This window comes from Salvia splendens, chromosome 2, assembly GCF_004379255.2.
Source record: "Salvia splendens isolate huo1 chromosome 2, SspV2, whole genome shotgun sequence".
NCBI lineage: Eukaryota > Viridiplantae > Streptophyta > Magnoliopsida > Lamiales > Lamiaceae > Salvia > Salvia splendens.
In genome coordinates, this window is record NC_056033.1 from 876,875 (window position 1) to 899,008 (window position 22,134).

Below are 22,134 nucleotides of genomic sequence, written 5' to 3' on the forward strand. Positions count from 1 at the left end.
TTTATGCGGATTTAGTGTATGGTATGTTAAGTGGAGAATCATTAAATAAAGAGAATGGAGTTTCCATTTTTTAGAATGTTCACTTGAAATGAAACTTATTCAATGAAAATATGTCACTTCGAATGGAACATGAATTATACTCCTTGACTTCCCTTATAGTAAATGAGTTTATATTTTTCTTCTCGGAGTGATGGTGTATTTTGATAGTGCATCATTAACCCATGTACGCACTATGTTTTCAAAAAAATTGTTCGAAAATGTATATTTTAGGTGACTCGGATCATTAATGAGATTTTAGCACAACAATTTTTAAAAAATATGTTTGATGAGGGCTTAAAGCCTTTTGACAATCCATTAGATCCACATACATAGTTTCATGTTTAAGTATAGTATGAGAGCAATATTAGTATAGTTTATCGGGTGGGCTGGATATGCCATGTGTCTCTTTAAATTCATTGTTGTATTGTGTTGTTGGCTGCTTCTAGTTTTGTCAGTATCTAATGTTTGATTTGTGTTTTTATGTATCAAGTTAGCGTTCTTTTGTTTGTTATCTGTTGCACATGGCAATTGATTAGTCATCTATTGTACTCCCTCCGTCCCGGACTACTTGCACTTATTTCATTTCTGGGCGTCCCAAGTTATTTGCACTCTTTCAATTTTTAGTAAAAATTATCACCTACCGCCGCAATTGTTGACTTTGCTATACACTCATTCCTTAATCTCCGTGTCGAAAAGGAAATGTGCGAGTAGTTCGAGACGGAGGGAGTATCTTATTTGTGTCTCTTCTTATTCAGTCTCATAGGGTAAGTTTTATTGGATACGTGATGCATTAATATTTTTTCTCTACTCACCGTTTTTAATGTATATTTTGTATTCTATCTAAAACAACATTCAAAACGAGACGTAGAGTTTTTCTTCACTTATCAATTGACTTATATCTTGATATTCGGCCTAACTTTGCATAACCACGAAGTATAATTTTAAGTTCTAATTATATAGCCTTTTTAACCCAATAGGTTTTCAACCAATTCAAGCCCAATAACCATTTTCACAACTAGCCCATTTAACTCTACCAGAATGAGTCCAACTGTACAAGGGGGGCCCAAGCCACATTATCCGGCCCACAGGGCATAATCGTAAATTAATAAAATCGAACAAAATCAGCCCTAGGGTTTTACACGCAGCTCTCATATTTATTTTCGACTTCTTCTTCGTCTCCACACACTCCACATCCACCGCAGATTTGCAGAGCTCCCCCCGTACAGAAGCTGCACAATGGAGGCCGCTGCCGTTACCGACGTACCTGTTGTAGTAGATGAAGTCCAGGATAAGAGCCGCAGCGAGGTCATGCTCTTCAACCGCTGGTCCTACGACGGAGTTGAGGTGACTTTTTCTCTTTTGTTTATATTTGATTCGATCCGGTTTTTTTCTAAGTCTTAACCTCGATTTTATTAGTTTTATTTTGCGTTTGAATTTTTGATATTTCTCCGATTGCTTGTGAATTTTAGAATGATTTTGTATTATTTATTGTTTAGTAGTTATGACGGATCTTTGGTTTAATATACCGTTTTTATTTCGAAATTGTAATATGTACAATGCTGATTCTATTAAATTTTATTGCTACCTCTTCTTCTATGTATTAGAATTTAGGCATAATGTTTATTGAGCTGAATGTGCCAAAAAGCCTTTTTATTGTTGGTGTTTGTGTTTTATAGATGTATAAGGTTATTGATTGAATCTGCGTACCTGTGTGATTAATATTACAGTGAATCCCAGGCTTACCATTATCCTTTAATTAAGTTTTCAGTGTAAAATTTGTCAGTTTAAATCTCAAGACTTCGGTGGAGAACTAAGACTGATGCAAGATTATTAGCTTAAATCCAAACAGTGGATTACACTTTTATTATTTTAATGAATCTATGATGCTTATAGGTTAGCGATATTTCTGTTGAGGATTACATCACTGCAACTGCTTCAAAGCGCCCTATCTACATGCCCCACACTGCTGGGAGGTACCAAGCCAGGAGATTCAGGAAGGCTCAGTGCCCAATTGTTGAAAGGCTGACCAACTCACTCATGATGCACGGGAGAAACAACGGCAAGAAGTTGATGGCTGTCCGCATTATCAAGCATGCTATGGAGATCATCCACCTGCTAACTGACCAGAACCCAATCCAAGTCATTGTTGATGCTGTCATCAACAGGTATTAGAAGAGCTGATTGCTATTGTCATCACTTAACTGTACATTTTGACCAATCTATCCCTGTTTTGTGTACACACCATTACTATCCAGTGTCCTCTACAATCATACTAGAACTGTGTCCTATCTGTATGAATGTTATTTTGAAGTGTCTTCTTGAAACACTTCAACTTACCTTGTGTTTTCACTTGACAGTGTGCTCCTGGAGAACTTAAATGTACATGTTTTAGTAATCTGTTTTGGCCAAACTCTTTAGTGTTAACTTGATTTTTCTTTGCAGTGGGCCAAGAGAAGATGCCACCAGAATTGGCTCAGCCGGTGTTGTGAGGCGTCAAGCAGTTGATATCTCACCTCTTCGCCGTGTTAACCAGGCTATATACCTCTTGACAACTGGTGCCAGAGAGAGTTCCTTCAGAAACGTCAAGACCATTGCTGAATGCCTTGCTGATGAACTCATCAACGCAGCAAAAGGGTCATCTAACAGGTAAGGAAGGGGTCAATAACAGTTATCCATATCTATCTATATGTACTTATACACTTGTTGTCATTTGTTGACCACCATTTTTTGATGCAGCTATGCCATCAAGAAGAAGGATGAAATCGAGAGGGTTGCTAAGGCCAATCGTTAAGAACAGTTTTGTTTTGGTTTCGGTTGTATCTCTTTTTAGGATGTTTGAACATTTGGGATTTTGTGCTTCGTCTTCCCTATTATGGGTACTTCGTACTCTTTTTGTTAAGACCACCCAAGGTTGTTGAAAAACAATGAATTATTTTGTGGTTTTGTTTTATATAGAACGTCTCAATTTAACTATTGATATGTATCTTGAATCTATTGTTCAATTGCAGTCGTATTTCAATGTTGATTTGGACTTCTAGTAGTAGTAACATCTTAGTTGCATTAGTTTAATCCAAGTTATCCATCTTCAAATAAAATTGGTCGTCTATTTGCAATAATATGTTATATTTCTAGTATTATAAATGTTTAATCTATACACTTTCTCTTTTCTCCACTTCGTTTTTCTTTTTCTCCTATTATTTTTATCTAAATTATTATGTTATATTTTTTTAAAAAATCTAATAATATATTATTAACAGTAGTATATTAACATACTCGCATATAAAAGTTTTACGCGTATATTTTGATTGTTTTTAAATATGAAGCCAATAGTATTAGGATGTATCATGTATTTAATTATTTAAAATATAAATTACTTCGTACTTAAAATTCTATGTTGATTGTTTTATAATATAAGAGGGCCAAAATATTTTCTTTATATTATTATTATTTTTTTATTTTTATTTTGTTGAAATAGTTTTATTTTTAATTTTACTTAATCCAAGACAATAAGCATCTCCGTAATAAATGTTTTAAAGCTAATAAACTAATATTATTACATTTCTTGTTCAAAAAGTAAATATATTTAGAGTAAATTTGGGGTCCACTTGTCCATGTCCACTTTGTAGCGGTGTATTAGCAAATGTAGTACTCCCACTTTTAGGAATCATATTTGAGTTTTGCAGGGATTTTAAGAATTTTAAATAAAAATTGATGACAAAGTAGTGAAAGTGAAATTTGAATTTCACTTTCCTGTCTCTGGCGGAGACGAATAGAGAGAAAGCGACAAACTCAACGAGACAGTAGAAGGCAGCGAAAACACAGCTCCACCACACTCCAAGCTTCGGTCTCTCCGCCTAAATTGGGCTTTTGCGCTCCCCAATTTACCCCTCTCCCTCTCTCTCTCTCTCTCTAGATTCAACCGCTGCCTTTCCTGTGTCGTCGTCTTAACCGTAATGTCGGCCGTTCCGAGTACCACGTGCCGGCATTTCGAAATCAGACCTGCATTCATCCCGGATAATCACCTCGCTTTGACGTCGTCGATCAATCACTGGCAGTTCAATCTCAGGCCTTCGCCCGAGGTAATTTCACCAAAAATTCGTTACGGAATTGCCAGGAGGGATTTGGATTTCATTCATGCCTTTCTGTTAATTCTTCTTTAGCCGTCTCCTAGTAATAATGCATGCTCATTCTCTTTCATTTATTCATTTTGAGCACTTAAATCGCATTTTTTGTCTATCAAATAAATTTAGGCTTTGATTGAACTACAGATTTATCACATAGTGTTTGAATTTTGTTGCAGGACTTGAAATCTAGCTTAAAACCTTGTGTGTGTGTGTCAGTGTGTGTGTGTTGTGTGTTAATTTTCTAAACTCTTAATATAGTTTTTTACAATGATTGAATTTACCCTCTCAGGTGGCTTTGAATCGCTCAAAGAGGGCATCAATATGTCCGAAAATACGCATGACAGCGGTAGATGAGAGGCTAGTGGATGGGAGAACTATTGTGAAGCCAGCTGACATTTTGGTAATCAGAAGCATATGAAATATAATATCTTTACTCAATGCCTTTTTGTTAACTTGCTATGTTATTCTGATCTTTGTGTTTTTAAAGGGTTTTACTGATTAACTAATTTATATTTTGCGCAGGCATATGATCTTGTTCAAGGAGCAGAAGTGAGTCCAGTGTCTTTTTGTTAACTTGCTAGAGACATTGAGGGTCATTTTGAGGCTGTACTTCATTTTCCATAGTTTCCATAAGTTCTAAGTGATAATTCATTGTTCAAAGAATATTAATATTGTTCTATTAGTATGTTAGTACTTAGTATAAAGTTTTTATTTTTACTCCGATTTTCAAATTTCTAGGATGTCTAGAAGAATTTATGGGCATCAAGCATTTGGAGAAGGGGATCTCTGTGCTATAGCATGTGTGTTTGGGGGGGGGGGGGAGGTGTATTTGTTTGTTATATTATTGTTATATTCTTTCGGGAGTTCTAGTTTTGCGTGATTATGACACTGATTTATTGGTCCACAGGTAAGGTGGAGTTACATCTTGGACAGAACAGCACCTGAGCCTCCAACTGCTGTTCTTTTGCATGGCATTCTGGGTAGCAGAAAAAATTGGGGTCAGTATTATTTGTGAATCCTTTATTTGGAGTAAAAATTATATGGAAGCAAATTTGTGATGAACATAGATCACTACATAAATATGTAAGAACTCTGTTTTCTATTGAAGTTTCATTTAAATGTGTACATAGCTAAAGCACAACATGACTTGGCAAACTATGTTAACATTAAGTTGCAAGAAAGTTCATGTGCATTGATTATAACGTCTTGGTTTATTTATTGCCAACAGGAACTTTTGCTAGGAGATTGGCAAAAGAATTTCCTAAATGGCAGGTAAAACCAATAATGCTTTTGGCTTTACTTTTTTACGAGTGCCATGTGTCATCAACTGCAAGATCCCTTCCATCATGTTTTGATTCACGTCTTCAGGGATTTTTAACAACTGTTGCTCCCTCTATTTCTGTAGCACCTTTCTTCAGATGTACAAAGTAACAATATTGCTCTTAACCATAACATTTGAGGGCGGAAAGATGAATATTCTCGGGTCCCATTAGCTTTCATATATTTTCAATCTGAAGCTTACACTTTTTTCCTTCTATCGTTGACTCAGTTTCTGCTCGTAGACTTGCGTTGTCATGGTGATTCAGCATCTCTAAAGAACAGAGGACCTCATAATGTTGCTTCAGCTGCTCGTGATGTTTTAAAGCTAGTATGTAATCCTTCAACTAAAGATTATCATATTGTAATTGATTTTTTCTAGTATTCCATACAGACTAATTTTGGACAATCATTGTTACTCTTCTTACAGCTCTTTTTCTCGGTGCCCATTTTTATACCAACAATGTCGTCATTCTTTTTTCTCGTTACTAGTTTCACTTGCTTATTAGAAACTGCTAGATTTTATGTGAACTTTAAGCTATTCATTCATTATAATGTTTTCTATTTCCAGCCACTGTAAGTAATAGGTCATAAGGCTGACCTAGTTTCATTATGGCCCATACTAATTGCAACAGTTTCGGCATTGACTCGACATAGATGCTTTGAGTCTAGGTTGCCCATGTTGGATCCACCTAAGAGGCCATGGAATAAAGTCGCAACATTTTTCATCTCACATATTCTTATTTACTTCTTTTTTCTAGCTTGGTGTGATGAAGCTCACTCCTCGAGTACTCGTTGGTCACAGCTTTGGGGGTAAAGGTAATTATCCATCCATTCCTTGCGTATAATTAGTTAGTGAAATTGTGTCACTGTGATGCATTTTCACAGTACATCACTCCTGTGATTCGGAGCAATTACTTATTTATTTAATATTGTGCAGTGTCTTTGAGCATGGTAGATCAGGTTCCAAAACCTCTCGCTCGCCCTGTTAGAGTAAGTAATGGATTTCCATGATCTCCAAGATGTGTTATTTTTCACATTTTAGCTGACAACTTGGAAGCATGAAGTGTATGACTCTTCCATTTGTCAACTTTCCTATCTATATAACTAATCTGAAAATGCTAAGTCGTCCTACTAGATTTCTTGTTGCTTGGGACTGCATCTCCCCCTTCCATGAGCTCTGGGCCTGAAACCCCTTTCAATATATGTAGTAGCTGATTATTTTCTAGATTGCTTATTCTCTTCGTTTCTATCTTTAATGACATTTTAGGTCTGGGTATTAGATTCTACACCTGGAAAAGTTCGTGCTGGTGCAGATGGAGATGACCATCCTGCTGAACTTATTTCTTTTCTACGTACCTTACCCAAAGAGGTAAGCAATGTGTTCATCCTCTGAAACAGATTAATCTTTTCCTCTTTTCGTTCTTGTCTTTTGCTTCCCCAGAGCATTCTACAGTGAAATAGAGAAAACCTTAAATGACTTGGGAATTAGGAAAATTATAGCTTTTACTCTTCGTATTTCCGTCTCAGAACTTGGTCTAAAATTCTGACTCGCCTATGCTGCTACATGTTTGATTGGTCAATTTCACCTGTTTGATTCAGTATTCAAATCGGAATGTTATTCTATATGTTCAACGCAACCTCTATTCCATGAGTATTGATCAGACTAAGTTTTACTGATACCATGTTGAACTTCTTTTTCGAATTGTTTTTCAAGGAAGGTCTCTTCCAAACAGGATGTTGTGGATGCTCTTCTTAATCATGGGTTCTCAAAAGATGTGGCACAGGTACGCTTAAGACGCACAATACCTACGTGCTAGCTCCATATTTCCTTTGCTTTTCTATTCTGTATTCTCAATCAGTGTTTATGCCAAAAACTTTTCTGAGTTGTATCGTTTTCCACTCCATCACAGTGGGTGGTCACTAATCTTCGACAAATGAAAATGAATGGAGCATCATCACCAAGCTTGTCATGGGCGTTTGACCTCAATGGTATTTCAGAGATGTATCAATCATACGAAGGCACAAATCTTTGGTAATTATACTTTTCTTACAAAAGACGCATCACATTCTTTAGAGAGAGAAATCCGTGTAACTAGGATTGCATTTGCTGCACCTCCTTTGTGCACACAGGAAGCTTGTGGAAGATGTTCCTCGTGGCGTACACATAAATTTCCTAAAAGCAGAAAGAAGTTTGCACAGATGGGCTCTTGAAGACCTTCACAGGATCCATGTTGCTGAGGAACAAGCTGTCGAAGAGGGAGGTGGAGTTGAAATGCACCTCCTTGAAGATGCCGGCCACTGGGTATGTAGTGAGTAGATTTCTAAATTTTAACAAACATCGGTAATGAAAAAGGAAATGATGCAATATATGATCGACTTTTTAAAACTTACCCCCTCTCCCAAGTTACTTGAGTTGTTTAATTTTCCGGCATTCTCTCCTCTATTTTACTCTCTATTCTCTCTCCTACTTTATTTTCTCTTCGCCTAACTTTTACACATCAATTTCTTAAATCTCATGCTCAAAAAAATGCCTCAAGGAACTCGGGATGGAGAGAGTATTCAATTAACTTTGAGTTCACTTCATCTTATATTACTATATGCAAAATCTTAGGATACTAAGAGTGCTATCAATTTCAGGTGCATGCAGACAACCCAGATGGGCTCTTTAGAATTCTTTCGTTCTCGTTCCAAGGATTCTAAGCAATCAGTCTGACTACTGCAACAAAGCTCGGTCTAAAATATCAACACTTTTATAGGTGTGAAGAGAATTTATTCATAGATTTTGTAGTTGCATTTCAGCCATGAAAGTAGAGAAAAAGAACAGAAAAACAATAGCATAATAGCGACATTTGCCTCTGTATAATAGGGCGTCATTTTTCACGATTGTACGAAGTATTTAGTTAGAATTATTTGTTCTTGAATTTATTACACCTTAGTATTGAACAATCCCGACTATTGAATTCATTGGGTTACATTAATTCATTATTGAACATGTATTATAAACATTAAAGACTATTTAAAAAAATTATTGGGAGGCGAATTATTCTTGTAATACTTTGTGCAACAAAAAATGTGAAGATTAGCCAAATTGGTTTCATTTTTCCAAGCACATTGATTGGCCTCGTTGTACTTGTGTGAGTAATAAATAAGAATAAAATTTACTTAAATTTTTTAGAGAAAAACGAAAAAGAGAAGATAATTTGAGGAGCATAATTGATGTGCGTGTCATCATCGAAAATATGTGGCCATGCAATCCTCTACTTGTCCATCATCACTCAACGCGCCTCCTCCCATAACCACCAATTATGGCCACCGCGGCGCCTAAATTCGTCACCACTAGAGTCTCCTCCGCCGCCCCCAAATTGTCTCTCCTCCGCCGCAATCCACCACCTCACTGCCAATTTTCGGCGGCGCTGCTCACAAAGCCCTCTCTCTCATGCTCCTTTAGCAGAATTAGGGTAATCAAATGCAAGGCCACCGAGGTCTCTCCGCCGTCGCCGGTCGCGGCGGAGGACGGCAAGAATTGGGTCCCCGTGGTGCCCCTGGCGGCGCTGCCGAAGGGAGAGCGGCGCGTGATTATACAAGATGGGGAGACGATTTTGCTTCTGTGGTATAAAAATGACGTCTTTGCAATCGAGAACAGGTCCCCTGCTGAAGGCGCCTATTCTGAAGGCTTGCTCAATGCTAAGCTCACTCAGGTAATAATTCACTATGTGTGTGTGTGAGAGAGAGTTAGAATGATCTAATACTGCCTAGTTTTGATTATTGAATTGTTCTGGTTTAATTAGTTATGTATTTGTGAAAATTGAAACTGATTTATTGAATGGAAATGTGAGCCATTGATTTTGATACTTGGTGATTATGGATTTGTATATTTTTTGTGTATGTATAGAGATATGTGAATGTGTATTTTAGGACTTGTTACGAAAATAGGGCATATTTGAGTTGTGGTGATGTGAAGCAGAGAAGAAGTTGTTGATAATTTGTCCAAGAATGAATTGCTAGGAGTACTATTTAGCCTAATTCGATTTCAATAGAATAGTAACGTACATCTTTGAGTAACTCAAGCTTGGATTGTACTTATATGCTCCTCGCCTCGATCTAGTTATGCTCGTTCCAACACTCCGTATGCAATACAGTGTGTTGCAGAGAAGGTTGAATTTTGTTCTGTGGAGGTCATATATGTATACACCGTTGTATCATTTGAACTACATTCAGTCGTGGATGGATATTTAATGGTGCATTATTTCTAGGATCAAAAGTCGTGAAGCAATTTCAAGCTATGCCGGTGTTGATTAGATAAGAAATTTGAAATTTGGGCTCCCTTGATATCATTTCTTAACCTTTTCAGGAATGAGTATTCAATGTAGAATGTTTTCATGGTTCAAGATGATCCCTCTGTTGTGGATCGTGATCTGTTGCTTCGATTTGTGAACGTTCCAATGTTCATATGAAACGATGAACTATCCGTTGTCTTGCAGGATGGATGTATAATCTGCCCGACAACAGACAGCACGTTTAATCTGCAAACCGGAGAGATCAAAGAGTGGTATCCTAAGAATCCGGTTCTTCGGGCCCTCACTCCACCTCTGAGGGGGCTCTTTGTCTACCCCGTCAAAACTGATGAAAACAACATCTACATCAACGTGGGGAGCAGTACCCCGTTGGATGCATCAACGGAGATCGTTTTCAGTGGCAAGGCCCAGCCAGGACTCACATCAACAGATGTCAATGTTGACGAGGTAATATATATATAGTAGCATTTGTTGCTATATACACGAACTTCAACTCATTTTTTTTTCGCAGACGAACCAAACATTCTGCCTCCAAATATACAAACTTTTAAGTTCTCATTTTTCACACGTTTGTCAGTTTGTACATGATGTGTGATCTCTTCTCCAGGTCAGGATGGTTGTAGACGAAAATCTCGAGGGCTTTGGGTTCAATAGGAAGAACGAGCTGATCAACGGGAAAGCAGCAGTGATTGGCTTCCTAGTGCTGCTAGATTTCGAGCTTTTGACCGGTAAAGGCATACTCAAAGGAACCGGTTTCTTGGACTTCATCTACTCTGTTTCGAACGCTCTGCAGTGATTCTTTTGAGTCCACAATCTGTGTTCGACTCCAGTCGACTACCGAGGTAGAAATTTTAAGTATGGACATGATCATATGAATAATGAGACTTGCTTTTCTGGGTTGCTTAAAGTTTCTACTTATGTATGAGATGTGCCATAGTTGAATATGGATTATTGACTAGAGGATTTAGGACTCAGATTTATTGATGGTATATAAATATTTACTACCTTTTATTGCATTGTACCTTGTAAATCGAGACACATCTTTTTATATATTGACATAATTCAATTTTTAATAAAATATTTATTTTTCTCGTATGTAAATTACAAACCCCCCAACTTTATGTAGTAATTTCTACTTTCATTCATAATTTCCACCCAATTTTATACGGAGTAAAATATTGGAGTACTATTTTTCAAATATTTTTAATTATGTATAGTACGTATAATTAATTTTAATATATTGTTCATGTATTTATTCATAATTTTACAGATGTGGAGAAATAGAGATTAACTAATAACGTTTGGAATCTAAAATTGCACAAATAATATAGTAACTTTTGTTCTCCTAAAATTATAAATGTTGCTTGATCGAGTGAAATAATCGGAACCGTCAACCACGGTAATGCATGTTTCACTTGCACATACTACTACTTATTCAACTAGTAATTCATATTCATAGGAACTCAATTAATTACTTTCATACTCTATGGAGTACATTTTTCAATTCATTTACATCTTAGGATAAGTTTTTTTGCACTAGCAGCATACATTTGACTTTTTTTCCCCTCCCTTTTTAAATATCGAAATTGTTGATCTTGTCAACAAATTAACAACCAAGCAATATAAATTCATCATTTGGGGGATCGTGTCATAATCCTTAGCTAATATAGATTTGTTTTGTAAGAAATTAATAACTACTCTCTGCGTTCCAACTAAGTTGATACAAAATTTTTGAACATGAAAATTAAGAAATTATATTGAAAAATAGAAGAAAAGAATAAAATAGGGGAAATAAAGACTAAAGAGAGAGTAAAATAGGTAACAGAATAAAGAAAGAATGATTGGATGTTTTGTTTTTTACCATAAAAGGAAATGACTCAACTTAGTTGAGATATTCCAAAAAGGAATACGACTCAACTTAGTTAGGACGGAAAGAGTAGTATAAGTAGGATGGCTAACATCATGACATAAATATTATGCCAATCAAAAACAGCCACAAGTCCACAATCAATAATTATAATGTTAAATTATTTTGTTTAATTTACTGAAAATTTATTTCTATTTTAAAACTTTGCGATAACTATTTTTCCGATATTTATTTGAACACATGTATTGAAGTTTTTAAAATCGTAAGTATCTCGAGTATATGTCTACATCTACGTCTATATTTTCAAAACATAATGCTTAAACTTTGGTTATATATAATGACCACAAAATTGTATCGTAGTAGTGTTAAATAAAAATAAATAAGATTAGGACTTCTGTTAACTTAGTTAAGTCCTTGCAGTCGACCCCATGAAATGACGTCACGCATGACGAAAACTACCACAAAAGGAGTATAGGCGCATTTGACCCAGTTTTACATCATTTATTTATGTATTGCCATTGCACGTGACTATTAAAACTTTTTAAGACCAAAAAATCATTACTCTAAGTAATGGAGTATTGTTCTCTTTCTTTCAATATATGTCTCTCTAACTTTGATTTCATATAGATTTTAAAATATGTATTAATAAAATAGATTAAAATAGTTAGTGGAATGTAAATTTTATTTTTATATTCTTTTTATTTCATATTATTTGCATTTTTTTCAATTTCAGTTCATTTCAGATTATTTACAATATTTCGTATTTGAAGTAATAATGAGAGTATTTAATCAGTATAATTTGAGTTAATTAAGTGTTCTTTTATTCAATATCTCTCATTACATTTAAATAATAATTTAATTATATAAATCCAATCTCAAATTTACGATCTAAAATGAAAAATGTGAAATGTGGATGACAATAAATTAATAGAATGAATATAAGATTCACTGTCAGAATTTTTTATAATAAAAATTAGTTATTAGAGTACGTAATAAAATAAAAAATGGAACCAGAATAAGAAGAAGGAGAACCAATTAAAAGCTAAGAATATGTTTAATCGAGTAGTTCCATCACATGACATTTATTATAAATAAATATTATAAGTATGTCGACATTAGCTATTAATAAAAACACCGACATGTCAATCTAATATTATTGCTATTACACAAACCAAATTCTTCAATGCATTTAATGATCTTCCTCAACACCAACTTGCCTCACTAAATTCCTTCACAAGTGGCCTCGTGATTTTAGTTTTATAAAGTAAAACCATTTTACTTTGACCATTACAAATCATTTGACCAGGAAAATCTTGACTTCCCACCCCCAAACAAAATCTCACCATTTTGACTTTGCAAATCTTCAACCTATATAAAGGAGACCAACTCCCACAAATCCGAATTCAAACACACAAAATCACTCAAATTAATCAGTACAAACGGACACAAAAAATGAGCACTTCATCAGACGACAACAGCCCCCACGTCGGTGGCGGCCGAGCGCCCGAGAAGAAGTACAAGGGCGTCCGCTGCCGCAAGTGGGGGAAATGGGTGTCGGAGATCAGAGTCCCCGGCACCCCCGAGCGCCTGTGGCTCGGGTCCTACACCACCGCAGAAGCGGCCGCGGTGGCCCATGACGTGGCATTCTACTGCCTCAGAGGGGACTCGTCGCCGCAGAATCTCAACTTCTACCCCCTGCAGCTGCCTGTGGGGGCCGGCGCCGGAATGTCGCCGCGCTCGGTGCAGAGGGCCGCGTCTGACGCCGGATTAGCGACCGACGCGCGCTTGATCGATTCGATGCCCGCTAAAAATGCGGCGATCTCGCACGGGAGTTCGTGGCAGCAGCAGCAGCAGACGCAATCATCACGAATAAACAACGAATTTTTCGATATTTCTGTCGAAGATTATCTCTAGCTATACATATGAATTATGATGCAAAGGAATCTGCAAGAGCATCTGTTTTAAGCTTTAGATTCATACATGCACCAAGAAAATGTTTGGTTGCTGCTCTGTTTTTTTTGACAAAAATATTGTCAGTTTCAGACAAGCTATGCCCAGAATTGTTCATCAATCAGAGAGCATTTAAGTTTATGCAATCAAATAAATTGAGGAAAAACAAAAATATACAAAGTACGTATAATTACACACTCTATGAATACTAAAGTTCAATGTGATAAATTTCTAGACATTTAAAATATGGTCTTTTTAATTCAATTTTAGAAATCAAACTAAACAAAACAGTTCAACCCACTAACGACAACAGTACACGCTGCTAAGAAACACATGAAATTAAAACCAAATAAAAAAAGGCAAATAAAGATGATCACTCATTCGGAGAACGACATTCTCCGACTGTTTGATGTCTTGGAAGCCCCCTCGGGGCTTCCAAGAAATCTCCTTGGGGAGGCGGCCTCAAGAAGAGGACTTCCGACCCTCTGGGGAGAGGACGGCTCAAGAAGGGGCCGTCCGGTGCCTATGAAGGAGGTCGTCCGGGCGGCTCCACCGTCGGTCAAGAGGAACCGGAAGGTCCAGTGCAGGACTTCTGTAGAGGAAGAATACGTCGTACCAGCTCGGATACTTCACGTACGGGTCCCCTCTGCACGCTCCCGAGACGATTTGCTTCGCGAACTCCTCCACCGGACTGCCTCGTACATTGGCCTTGAAAACGTTGGAACCGATCAAACAATTATATGAGATTCCTATGTTTGGTTGTACGTAGAAAATATTAAGAAAATGTGGGGAAGATCGATGATCTTACTTCTCGTTCTTCCTTCCATTGCATCTCGGCACCTTCCTCCATCACGAACTATCCCCTCCTCATCTCTGTCCCGATCCAGCCGTGCGTGGCGACGGTTATCCCTACCTCGTCCTTCAGCTCGAACCTCAGTGTCTCGTAGAAGTTCATGAGGGCTGATTTCGCAGCCTATAATGAGGAATAAAAATATCATTTATAGTAATCTTTATTCAAAAACGAGTTTCTGAGTACATAACTCTTGAAATAAAACAAATATTTATAGCCGATTTCAAAACGAGATCACATTTCTTATGATCGAATATTTTGAAACAGAGGATCTCGTATCTAGTATGTGAAAACCTAAGAACAGAGTTCAACTTACAGAATACAAGCTCATCCTGGGCAAAGGAAGATTCGTCTCCAATTTTTGGCACTGAGTTTTGGCTACTCAGCTTTATTTGTGATTGAAACCCTAGCAATAGCCTTCACCACCACTATGGCTGGTAGAATTGGAGACGAATCTTCCGGTAGTGTACTTCCTCTCCCCCTCTACCGGATAATTCTTCGACTGCTTGGACTCCTTTCCTGGTTGTTCTCTTCTCCATCTAACTGATTATCCACCATCGTTGGTCCTCAACTTTCCGGTGGCAGTCTCTCCCCTTCATTCTATGTGGCTATCTTCTCGGCATCCTTCAAGGCACCCATTTTTGGCCTCCATCATCGGTCCTTTTGTGTCATACTATTGACGCTCCATCGGTGTGTGGGCTGCCCCTTTGTAGCTTTCTTGCCCTTTCGTCATCTTTGGCTTTCACGATCATTATAGATTTGGAGAGGAGTTGTTCGGTCGCATTCTTCCTCTCCCCCTTAGCCGGACAAACCGTGAACTTCTTCTTATATTGACATCAACCTTCTTCTCCGGGCGTGGTTTCTCGAGATTGGCCACTGGCCTTTCATCTTTAAAACTTTCTGTAAGGGACTCTTCAGATTCTCCATCTGCCATATTCTCAGACAGAAAAAATGGCCGAAAATCTATTGCATGTTCCCGCATATAAGCAGCCACCATTTTCCGAAGGTCTTGGTAGTTATAAGGAGAAGAGCCTCCAGATTGGAGGGCCAATTGATTCAACAGCTCGGTATAGACAATGCCCATCCGGCTTTATTTCATTGATGGTAAATCCAAGAGGCTCGAGCTTTTTCTCTAACTTCTCATCTTCAATCATTCGATCACTCACAATTTGGCTCTGCTCCTCTTGTATTCTTTGCTCCCTGGCTGCATCCTATTCGGCTCTTTTTTAATGCTTTTTGGCACTCTTACTGAGTTTTGGCTGCTCAGCTTTATTTGTGATTGAAACCACAGCAATAGCCTTCACCACCAAGTCATCAAGCTTTCCTTTTTTACTGCTGCTACTGCTATTAAAGCCTAAAGAAGCCAGTTCATCGGTCTGTCTTTCTTTAAGCTTTGTTGAGAGTCTAGCTATCTCTTCATCAACTTGTTTCTTCTTAGTTTTTTGCTCAGCCTTGCTACCTTTAGTAGCCGCCTTTTTCATTGCAACTTCCTTGTTCTGCAGATCAGTAGTCTCTCTCCTGTGTCTCGAAAGCACTTCTTCAAGTGTTTCTTGAACAAAAATATGGGGCGGAGAACTTTGTAAATTGTGGGAATGTAACAGTAATTCCTTCACAAAGCAGAATAGCCTATTGATATTTGGTGCAACCCTTTTTCTTTTTTGGGATTTTTGGGTACAAGAATCCGATTGAACGGTTCCTTTTTTTTAACAAACTAACGACAGATAGTTAGCGGCTCTGATACCATGTTGGAAAATACAATGCGGAAAATAAAAAACTATTGCAAAAAGTAAAAGACGGAGAGAACTTCAAAGACTACATCGTGAATAACTTGAATTGATTATCTCAATGGTTACACACCTTTTATAGGCTCTAATTCTAGCTATACATATAAAATATATTCTAATTATACTAATATCCTTTGTATTTGATTTTCCATAATCTTTAATTGTTTTACTTCTTTATTCTTGCCATAACTTCATCCATTGCCTTCTTGTTATCCAATTAATTGATTTCCTTATTCCAACACTCCGATCCCGGAAGAAGCGCCGGTGATGACGACGACCTTATTTTCGACGGTCTGACGGTTGAAATAGGTGCTGTAAATCCACTCACAGCAGCTGATGAAGTAGAGAGTTGGCCATGCAAATGCCATCATCATCAAACTTGCCGGCGGCACCACCAGATTCAAAGCTCTATTCAACAACTCCATTTTGTTATTTCTTGATTTCAAAAATTAGATAAAACTATGAATGCAGATTCTTATTTTCTTTGGTTTTTCTCTGTGTTGGAGAATGGAGATGGTGCTTTTTGACATTTAGTGGTGGAAGATGAACACTATAGCTGCATGCAGAGGAATTGTGAACACGTGTTTTTTATGAGCAGAGATGTAATATTTGCATATTTTAATTATTTTAATATTTGAATGAAATTTTTAAAATTTTGCAATTATCCTGTATCTCTTCAAATTTGAAGTTTCGTGATTGTCATTCAAATCTTGCAAAGTACGTTACCACACTAGAATTTGATCAAATTTCAAGATTTTACATAGAAATTTTGTTTGTACATTTTTTATTGGGAGATGTTCTTTCGTTTTCGAATATGTGTTTTCACCAATCAAAGATTATATAAAAGAAATTTATGGTGGCTAACTGTCTTTCAAGATTCTAATTGAAATTAGAAGTGGAAATTTAGGTATAAAACTATGTTACAAAGTGTACACATTTTAGTCATGATGTAACTATAGTCTTGGAAACAAATGGTCTCACGCAATTTTAGATGCTAACATGTCCCGTTATTCTCTCTGTTGCCATTGTTGAATAATCAACAGATTTGATTACACTAATTTTTTTTTCTGTAATTAAAAAACAACAAATATAGGAAAAAAGGAAGTATTGACAGTATTCCAACAAAGAAAAAAATTGTTTTCTGGAACCCAAAATCTCCAAGAACCTTGACCAGAACTCTTGCATCAAATCATTTATACATATAGTTCCAATATATATACATTCGCGTATATTTTCATATGCATTTATACAAAAAAAACATATGTAAAACCTTTTTTTTGATGTAATGCTAAATTCTGGTCTAGGCTTTTGAAATTCAAACCCTTTTTTCTCATTTTTGTTGAAGATCATTCGTCTATTCTCATATTTATTTCCCCATTCTATTATTTTTCCATACATATGCAACAGACTTTGGGATTTCTGAAAACAATTTTGAATTTCAGGAGGTGCAAGAATATCTTCATATATCATCAAGAATTTTCGAGCTAGGGCATCATGCATTAGGATATTTGTTTTGTCTCAAAATTTTGGGGGAATAAGGAATATATATTATGGGATGCCTATGTTCAAAAGGAACACATGTTAACAACCATGTTGCCGAATATGAAGCGAAGAAAGAAACGGAGAGAAGCCAACGGCCAACTGAGCTAACTCCACCGGAGGAGGTGACAGTGAAAGGCAACGACGCCTCCCGGAGTTCCCGATCGTCGATGAAATCGAGCTTGCGATTGCATTCAGTTAAGGCCGAGCCAGTTGAACAAAACCCTAAGGATAAGATCATCGATAGGCCAGCAAGCGGACACCGAAGGAATTTCACATTGGATTCGATGCGAGGAAGAGGGAGGCAAGAGCCGGCCTCAAGTATCATGAGCATTCCCCACGGCGCCAAAGGCGCTGGATGGCCGCCCTGGCTCACTTCCGTTGCCGGGGACGCCGTCAAAGGATGGACTCCTCGGAGTGCGGACTCGTACGAGAAGTTAAAGAAAGTAGGGTTTCTCTTTTAACTCTCGGATATCCGAGTTTGCACACCTTCTTCTCTTAGCCACGTTGGTCTGCTAATTAACACACCTATACTGATCTGTGCAGATCGGACAAGGGACGTACAGTAGCGTCTACAAGGCTCGTGATCTCACGAACGACAAGATCGTAGCGATGAAGAAGGTGAGATTTGTTCAGATGGAACCGGAGAGTGTTCGTTTCATGGCAAGGGAGATCGGCATCCTTCGCCGGCTAGACCATCCGAACGTGATGAGGCTCGAAGCCATCGTGATCTCGAGTCAGTCGGGGAGTTTGTACCTCGTGTTTGAGTACATGGAGCATGACCTAGCCAGACTTTTAGCGTCTTCGAAGGTCAAATTCACCGAACCACAGGTAAAATGGCTAGTGAAATTGCAGCCTTGTAGCCACCAACTAGGAGGCTGCATTTGACTAACTACTTTCCGTACGCAGATCAAATGCTACATGCAGCAGATTTTACGCGGGCTCGAGCATTGCCACAGTCGGGGTATTCTCCACCGCGATATCAAGGGTGCAAACATCCTCGTCGACAGTAACGGGTCCCTCAAGATTGCAGACTTCGGCTTGGCTACAATCCTCAACCCCAGCAAGAAGCACCCCTTAACGAGCAGGGTCGTCACTCTCTGGTACCGAGCTCCCGAGCTGTTGCTCGGAGCAACAGATTATGGAGCAGCCATTGATTTGTGGAGTGTTGGTTGCATTCTTGCTGAGCTCTTCACTGGGAAGCCTATCATGCCTGGTAGAACAGAGGTATCTTCAAGTTTCAAATATAAACTAAAACTAAAACTAAAACTAAAACTAAAACTAAAACTAAATAATTATATAAAATTATCAGGTGGAACAAACACACAAGATATTCAAGCTGTGTGGCTCACCAACAGAAGCCTTCTGGAAAAAGACGAAGTTACCACTTGCTAGTAGCTTCAGATCACAGCGCGTCTACAAGCGTAGCGTTTCTCAGACATTCAAGGACTTCCCCTCGTCTACATTGGCTCTTCTTGAAGTCCTCCTCTCCATAGATCCACAGGAACGGGGCACTGCTTCTTCTGCACTCAATAGTGAGGTACATACATTACTTTCTCCTTACCTATAGTTGAAAAAACCACTCGTGCTAAAATTGGGCTGTCTATTGGTTTCAGTTTTTCACTTCGATGCCTCTGCCCTGCGAGCCATCTAAACTGCCAAGGTACCCTTCAAGTAAGGAGCTCGAGGCCAGGATGAGAGATGAGGTAGCAAAGAGGTAAGACTGCTAACGTGTATACACACAAAAGAAGCACATAAAACACACCCTATTCTCTGAGAAAACTATGTTTGGTCCTAAAACAGGCGAAGAGGCGAAGCCGGTAAAGGAGGTAAAGAAGATGATGCAAACAAGATTTCAAACACACAGAAAGCTATTCCAGAGGGACAGGTTCTCTATATATTTTCACATGCTTCTTATGTTCTCAAAAAAATCGGGATTATGAACGAATTTTTCAAAAACAGGGGATACCAAACACGAGCACAAATTATCAGTATAATAATCCAGACAGCAGTAATGTATTATTCCCTATTGTTCCTCCGAGAGTTAGGAATGGATGTACTCACCAGTCGAAGTCCGTGATCCACCCGAATGCAGCAGGATACTCTTGGAACAAGAAGATGAATGATGATCCCGGCCACTCAGTCCACGGCCAGCGCCACAACCATCCTGCAGAGCTCATGAGACAGGGAACTGAACTACGTCAACCTATGGTAGACTCCTCCGACTTCCATCCAAGGAATGGCCGGAGGGGATTGCATAATGACTCAAGGGTATGTTTCTCAAAAGATAGCTATATCTTCAGTGGTTTAAAACACATCTTTTAAACTCAACCCGCCCCTTCTATTCAGGGGTCAAGAAAAAACAAGATCAATTACTCCGGGCCGTTGATGCCTCCAGGAGGAAACGTGGAGGACATGCTTAAAGAGCACGAGAGGCAAATCCAAGTGGCAGTGCGCAAGGCGCAGCTCAACAAAGACAGGTCAAATGTAAAGATCGAGACAAACTGCAAAGGTTAAGAATAGATCTACTAGAAAATGCAGCAAAAGAAAACAACTTACATAAAATGTATATGGAAGTAAATTGCCTTAAAGATTAATGACAAAGCAGAATTTGTTGGGGAAGAAGATAAGAGTCGAACTAGCTGGAGGAGGGAATGCTGGCTATGGTTAGTTCAGTGCTAGTCGAGCAAATTTTAAGTAAAACGTACAAGTCTGTCTATGAGGAGATTCATATTTTGGGCAGGATAATTTTCTAACATTGTAGAAAATGTAACCATCTTATTCTTAAATCAATAGCTTCTAACAATCTAACTAGAAAAATTAGATTCAACTAAAAACACTAAAAGAGCCGGTTTTCTAGGTGTCTGAATAATTTTTGCCAACTCGTTTCATTGCAAACTCATACGCTCTTTGTTAATGATATCTGAGTACCAGAGGAAACAAGATAACCATGAATCGAAAAAATACATGCCGGTGTAAAATATTCTTCATATATCAAGAACCATTGCAAACCATAGGAAAAACCAAATGCAAACTTCTCAGTTTCTTTTATTCAGCAATACTATTCAAGCCTCTCTAAAATTTGGTAGGAAAACAACCAATGCTAGGTTTCCTTCATTTCAAGAACAAAACTCATCGAAGGCTACTCACACTAACTTGTACGGCTACACCCTAGACCAAACACTCAGCATAAAATGTTTCTTCTCTTACATGTAAAAAGTAGATTTTGAGTATCGGGACCTTCCCTGCGCTGGTGCAGAAAAATCACCATAGCATTGTGACACTGATCCCTTTTCCACTTAGCTAATAGCTATGTTTCAAAGTCTGTTGTTGCAAAGCTGTAATTAAGTTCGACATAATTGAATCAACAACAATACTTCTAAACAAATAAATGAATGGATTCTAACTTCACTCACTCAATCATGAGCCAAATGGAGCAGCTTCTACTATATTGTGCATTTTTTGTTTTTATTTTAGCACCTTCCTAGTATAAAATTATCAAATTCAGCTCCTATAAAATATGCGTTCCTATAGGTTATTACAACAAACAGCATCACACAAGAGACGAAGAAAAAAGCAACAAGGATCACCAAATTTCTCTACATAAATAACTTCAAAGGAGCAATAGCTTATCATCTGCTTAAAATCCAGCTGGTCAATTGATCAAACACCCTCTAGCATCAGCATTTACAAATTTCTCTCTGATCAAATAAATAATTAAGAACGAAAATTTAGCCGAATTAGAAGAGGATGAACTTCAATTACTATTATTACTAGAATTTCCGTAGCTCAATTTCGCCATATTTATAGCTGAAACCGATCGCTGCCTTTGCTCGGGCAAATTCTGGCTTTGATGAACAGAGCTCCGAATTCTTCAATAATTCCTGAATTCCAGCCAACCGGTTTCTCCGAGAACGAATTCCTCAGCAGAAAGCCTACCCTCGTTAGTAATTTAATTCTAGACTAGCTCACATATCACATAATGTTATATCCACTATTATCGTATCTATAAAATACCTAAATTATCAATTATTATGATAGAGGTCCAAAATTATTCAATGACGAAATTTAGATGAACGTTACCTAAATTATCAATTATTAATTTATTATGATAGAGGTCCGAAAATTGTTCAATGAAGAAATTTACATGAACGTTAAGGCTGCCAGAATTAATCCGATTCTCAAATGGTGTAATTTTCAACTAAAACCTCTAAATTTAACAAATTATTTGAGTTAATTTTCGAGTTTCGGCCTAAACTCGCTTAGTGAGTAATATTGAAAGATATGATAATAAAAGAAATTTTAAATAAATAATCCACCTTGAATTGAATCAATCGAGTTAAAGTTTAGACATGGAATATTGACA

The 22,134-nt window shown here is 37.7% G+C and overlaps 5 protein-coding genes and 2 pseudogenes across 5 annotated transcripts; 5 read left to right on the top strand and 2 right to left on the bottom strand.

Annotated features, from left to right (window-relative positions):
* The first annotated feature begins 1,185 nt into the window (after positions 1-1,185).
* Positions 1,186-3,012, top strand: LOC121759062 (40S ribosomal protein S5-like). The gene is made up of 4 exons (XM_042154563.1): positions 1,186-1,383; positions 1,933-2,204; positions 2,482-2,685; positions 2,776-3,012. The coding sequence occupies exons 1-4, from the start codon at positions 1,276-1,278 to the stop codon at positions 2,828-2,830; spliced, it is 639 nt and encodes a 212-aa protein (XP_042010497.1). The 5' UTR covers positions 1,186-1,275; the 3' UTR covers positions 2,831-3,012.
* A 701-nt stretch (positions 3,013-3,713) lies between these two features.
* Positions 3,714-8,429, top strand: LOC121759069 (putative esterase/lipase HI_0193). Its single transcript, XM_042154572.1, has 13 exons — positions 3,714-4,118; positions 4,453-4,563; positions 4,686-4,712; positions 5,071-5,161; positions 5,392-5,435; positions 5,713-5,811; positions 6,242-6,299; positions 6,421-6,473; positions 6,751-6,852; positions 7,202-7,267; positions 7,394-7,515; positions 7,614-7,785; positions 8,121-8,429. The coding sequence occupies exons 1-13, from the start codon at positions 3,993-3,995 to the stop codon at positions 8,181-8,183; spliced, it is 1,134 nt and encodes a 377-aa protein (XP_042010506.1). The 5' UTR covers positions 3,714-3,992; the 3' UTR covers positions 8,184-8,429.
* A 282-nt stretch (positions 8,430-8,711) lies between these two features.
* LOC121759077 lies at positions 8,712-10,873 on the top strand. Its single transcript, XM_042154580.1, has 3 exons — positions 8,712-9,181; positions 9,965-10,225; positions 10,386-10,873. The coding sequence occupies exons 1-3, from the start codon at positions 8,789-8,791 to the stop codon at positions 10,572-10,574; spliced, it is 843 nt and encodes a 280-aa protein (XP_042010514.1). The 5' UTR covers positions 8,712-8,788; the 3' UTR covers positions 10,575-10,873.
* Positions 10,874-13,066: 2,193 nt separating this feature from the next.
* Positions 13,067-13,680, top strand: LOC121780388 (ethylene-responsive transcription factor ERF020-like). Its single transcript, XM_042177985.1, has one exon. It carries the CDS (start codon positions 13,098-13,100, stop codon positions 13,557-13,559), a length of 462 nt encoding a protein of 153 aa, XP_042033919.1. The 5' UTR covers positions 13,067-13,097; the 3' UTR covers positions 13,560-13,680.
* A 292-nt stretch (positions 13,681-13,972) lies between these two features.
* Positions 13,973-14,984, bottom strand: LOC121793098 (annotated as a pseudogene).
* Positions 14,985-15,196: 212 nt separating this feature from the next.
* Positions 15,197-17,563, bottom strand: LOC121793099 (annotated as a pseudogene).
* A 213-nt stretch (positions 17,564-17,776) lies between these two features.
* LOC121768628 (probable serine/threonine-protein kinase At1g09600) lies at positions 17,777-21,239 on the top strand. Its single transcript, XM_042165162.1, has 8 exons — positions 17,777-18,214; positions 18,315-18,599; positions 18,678-18,995; positions 19,081-19,308; positions 19,385-19,485; positions 19,572-19,656; positions 19,731-20,039; positions 20,118-21,239. Exons 1-8 carry the CDS (start codon positions 17,780-17,782, stop codon positions 20,283-20,285), a joined length of 1,929 nt encoding a protein of 642 aa, XP_042021096.1. The 5' UTR covers positions 17,777-17,779; the 3' UTR covers positions 20,286-21,239.
* The last annotated feature ends 895 nt before the right edge of the window (positions 21,240-22,134 follow it).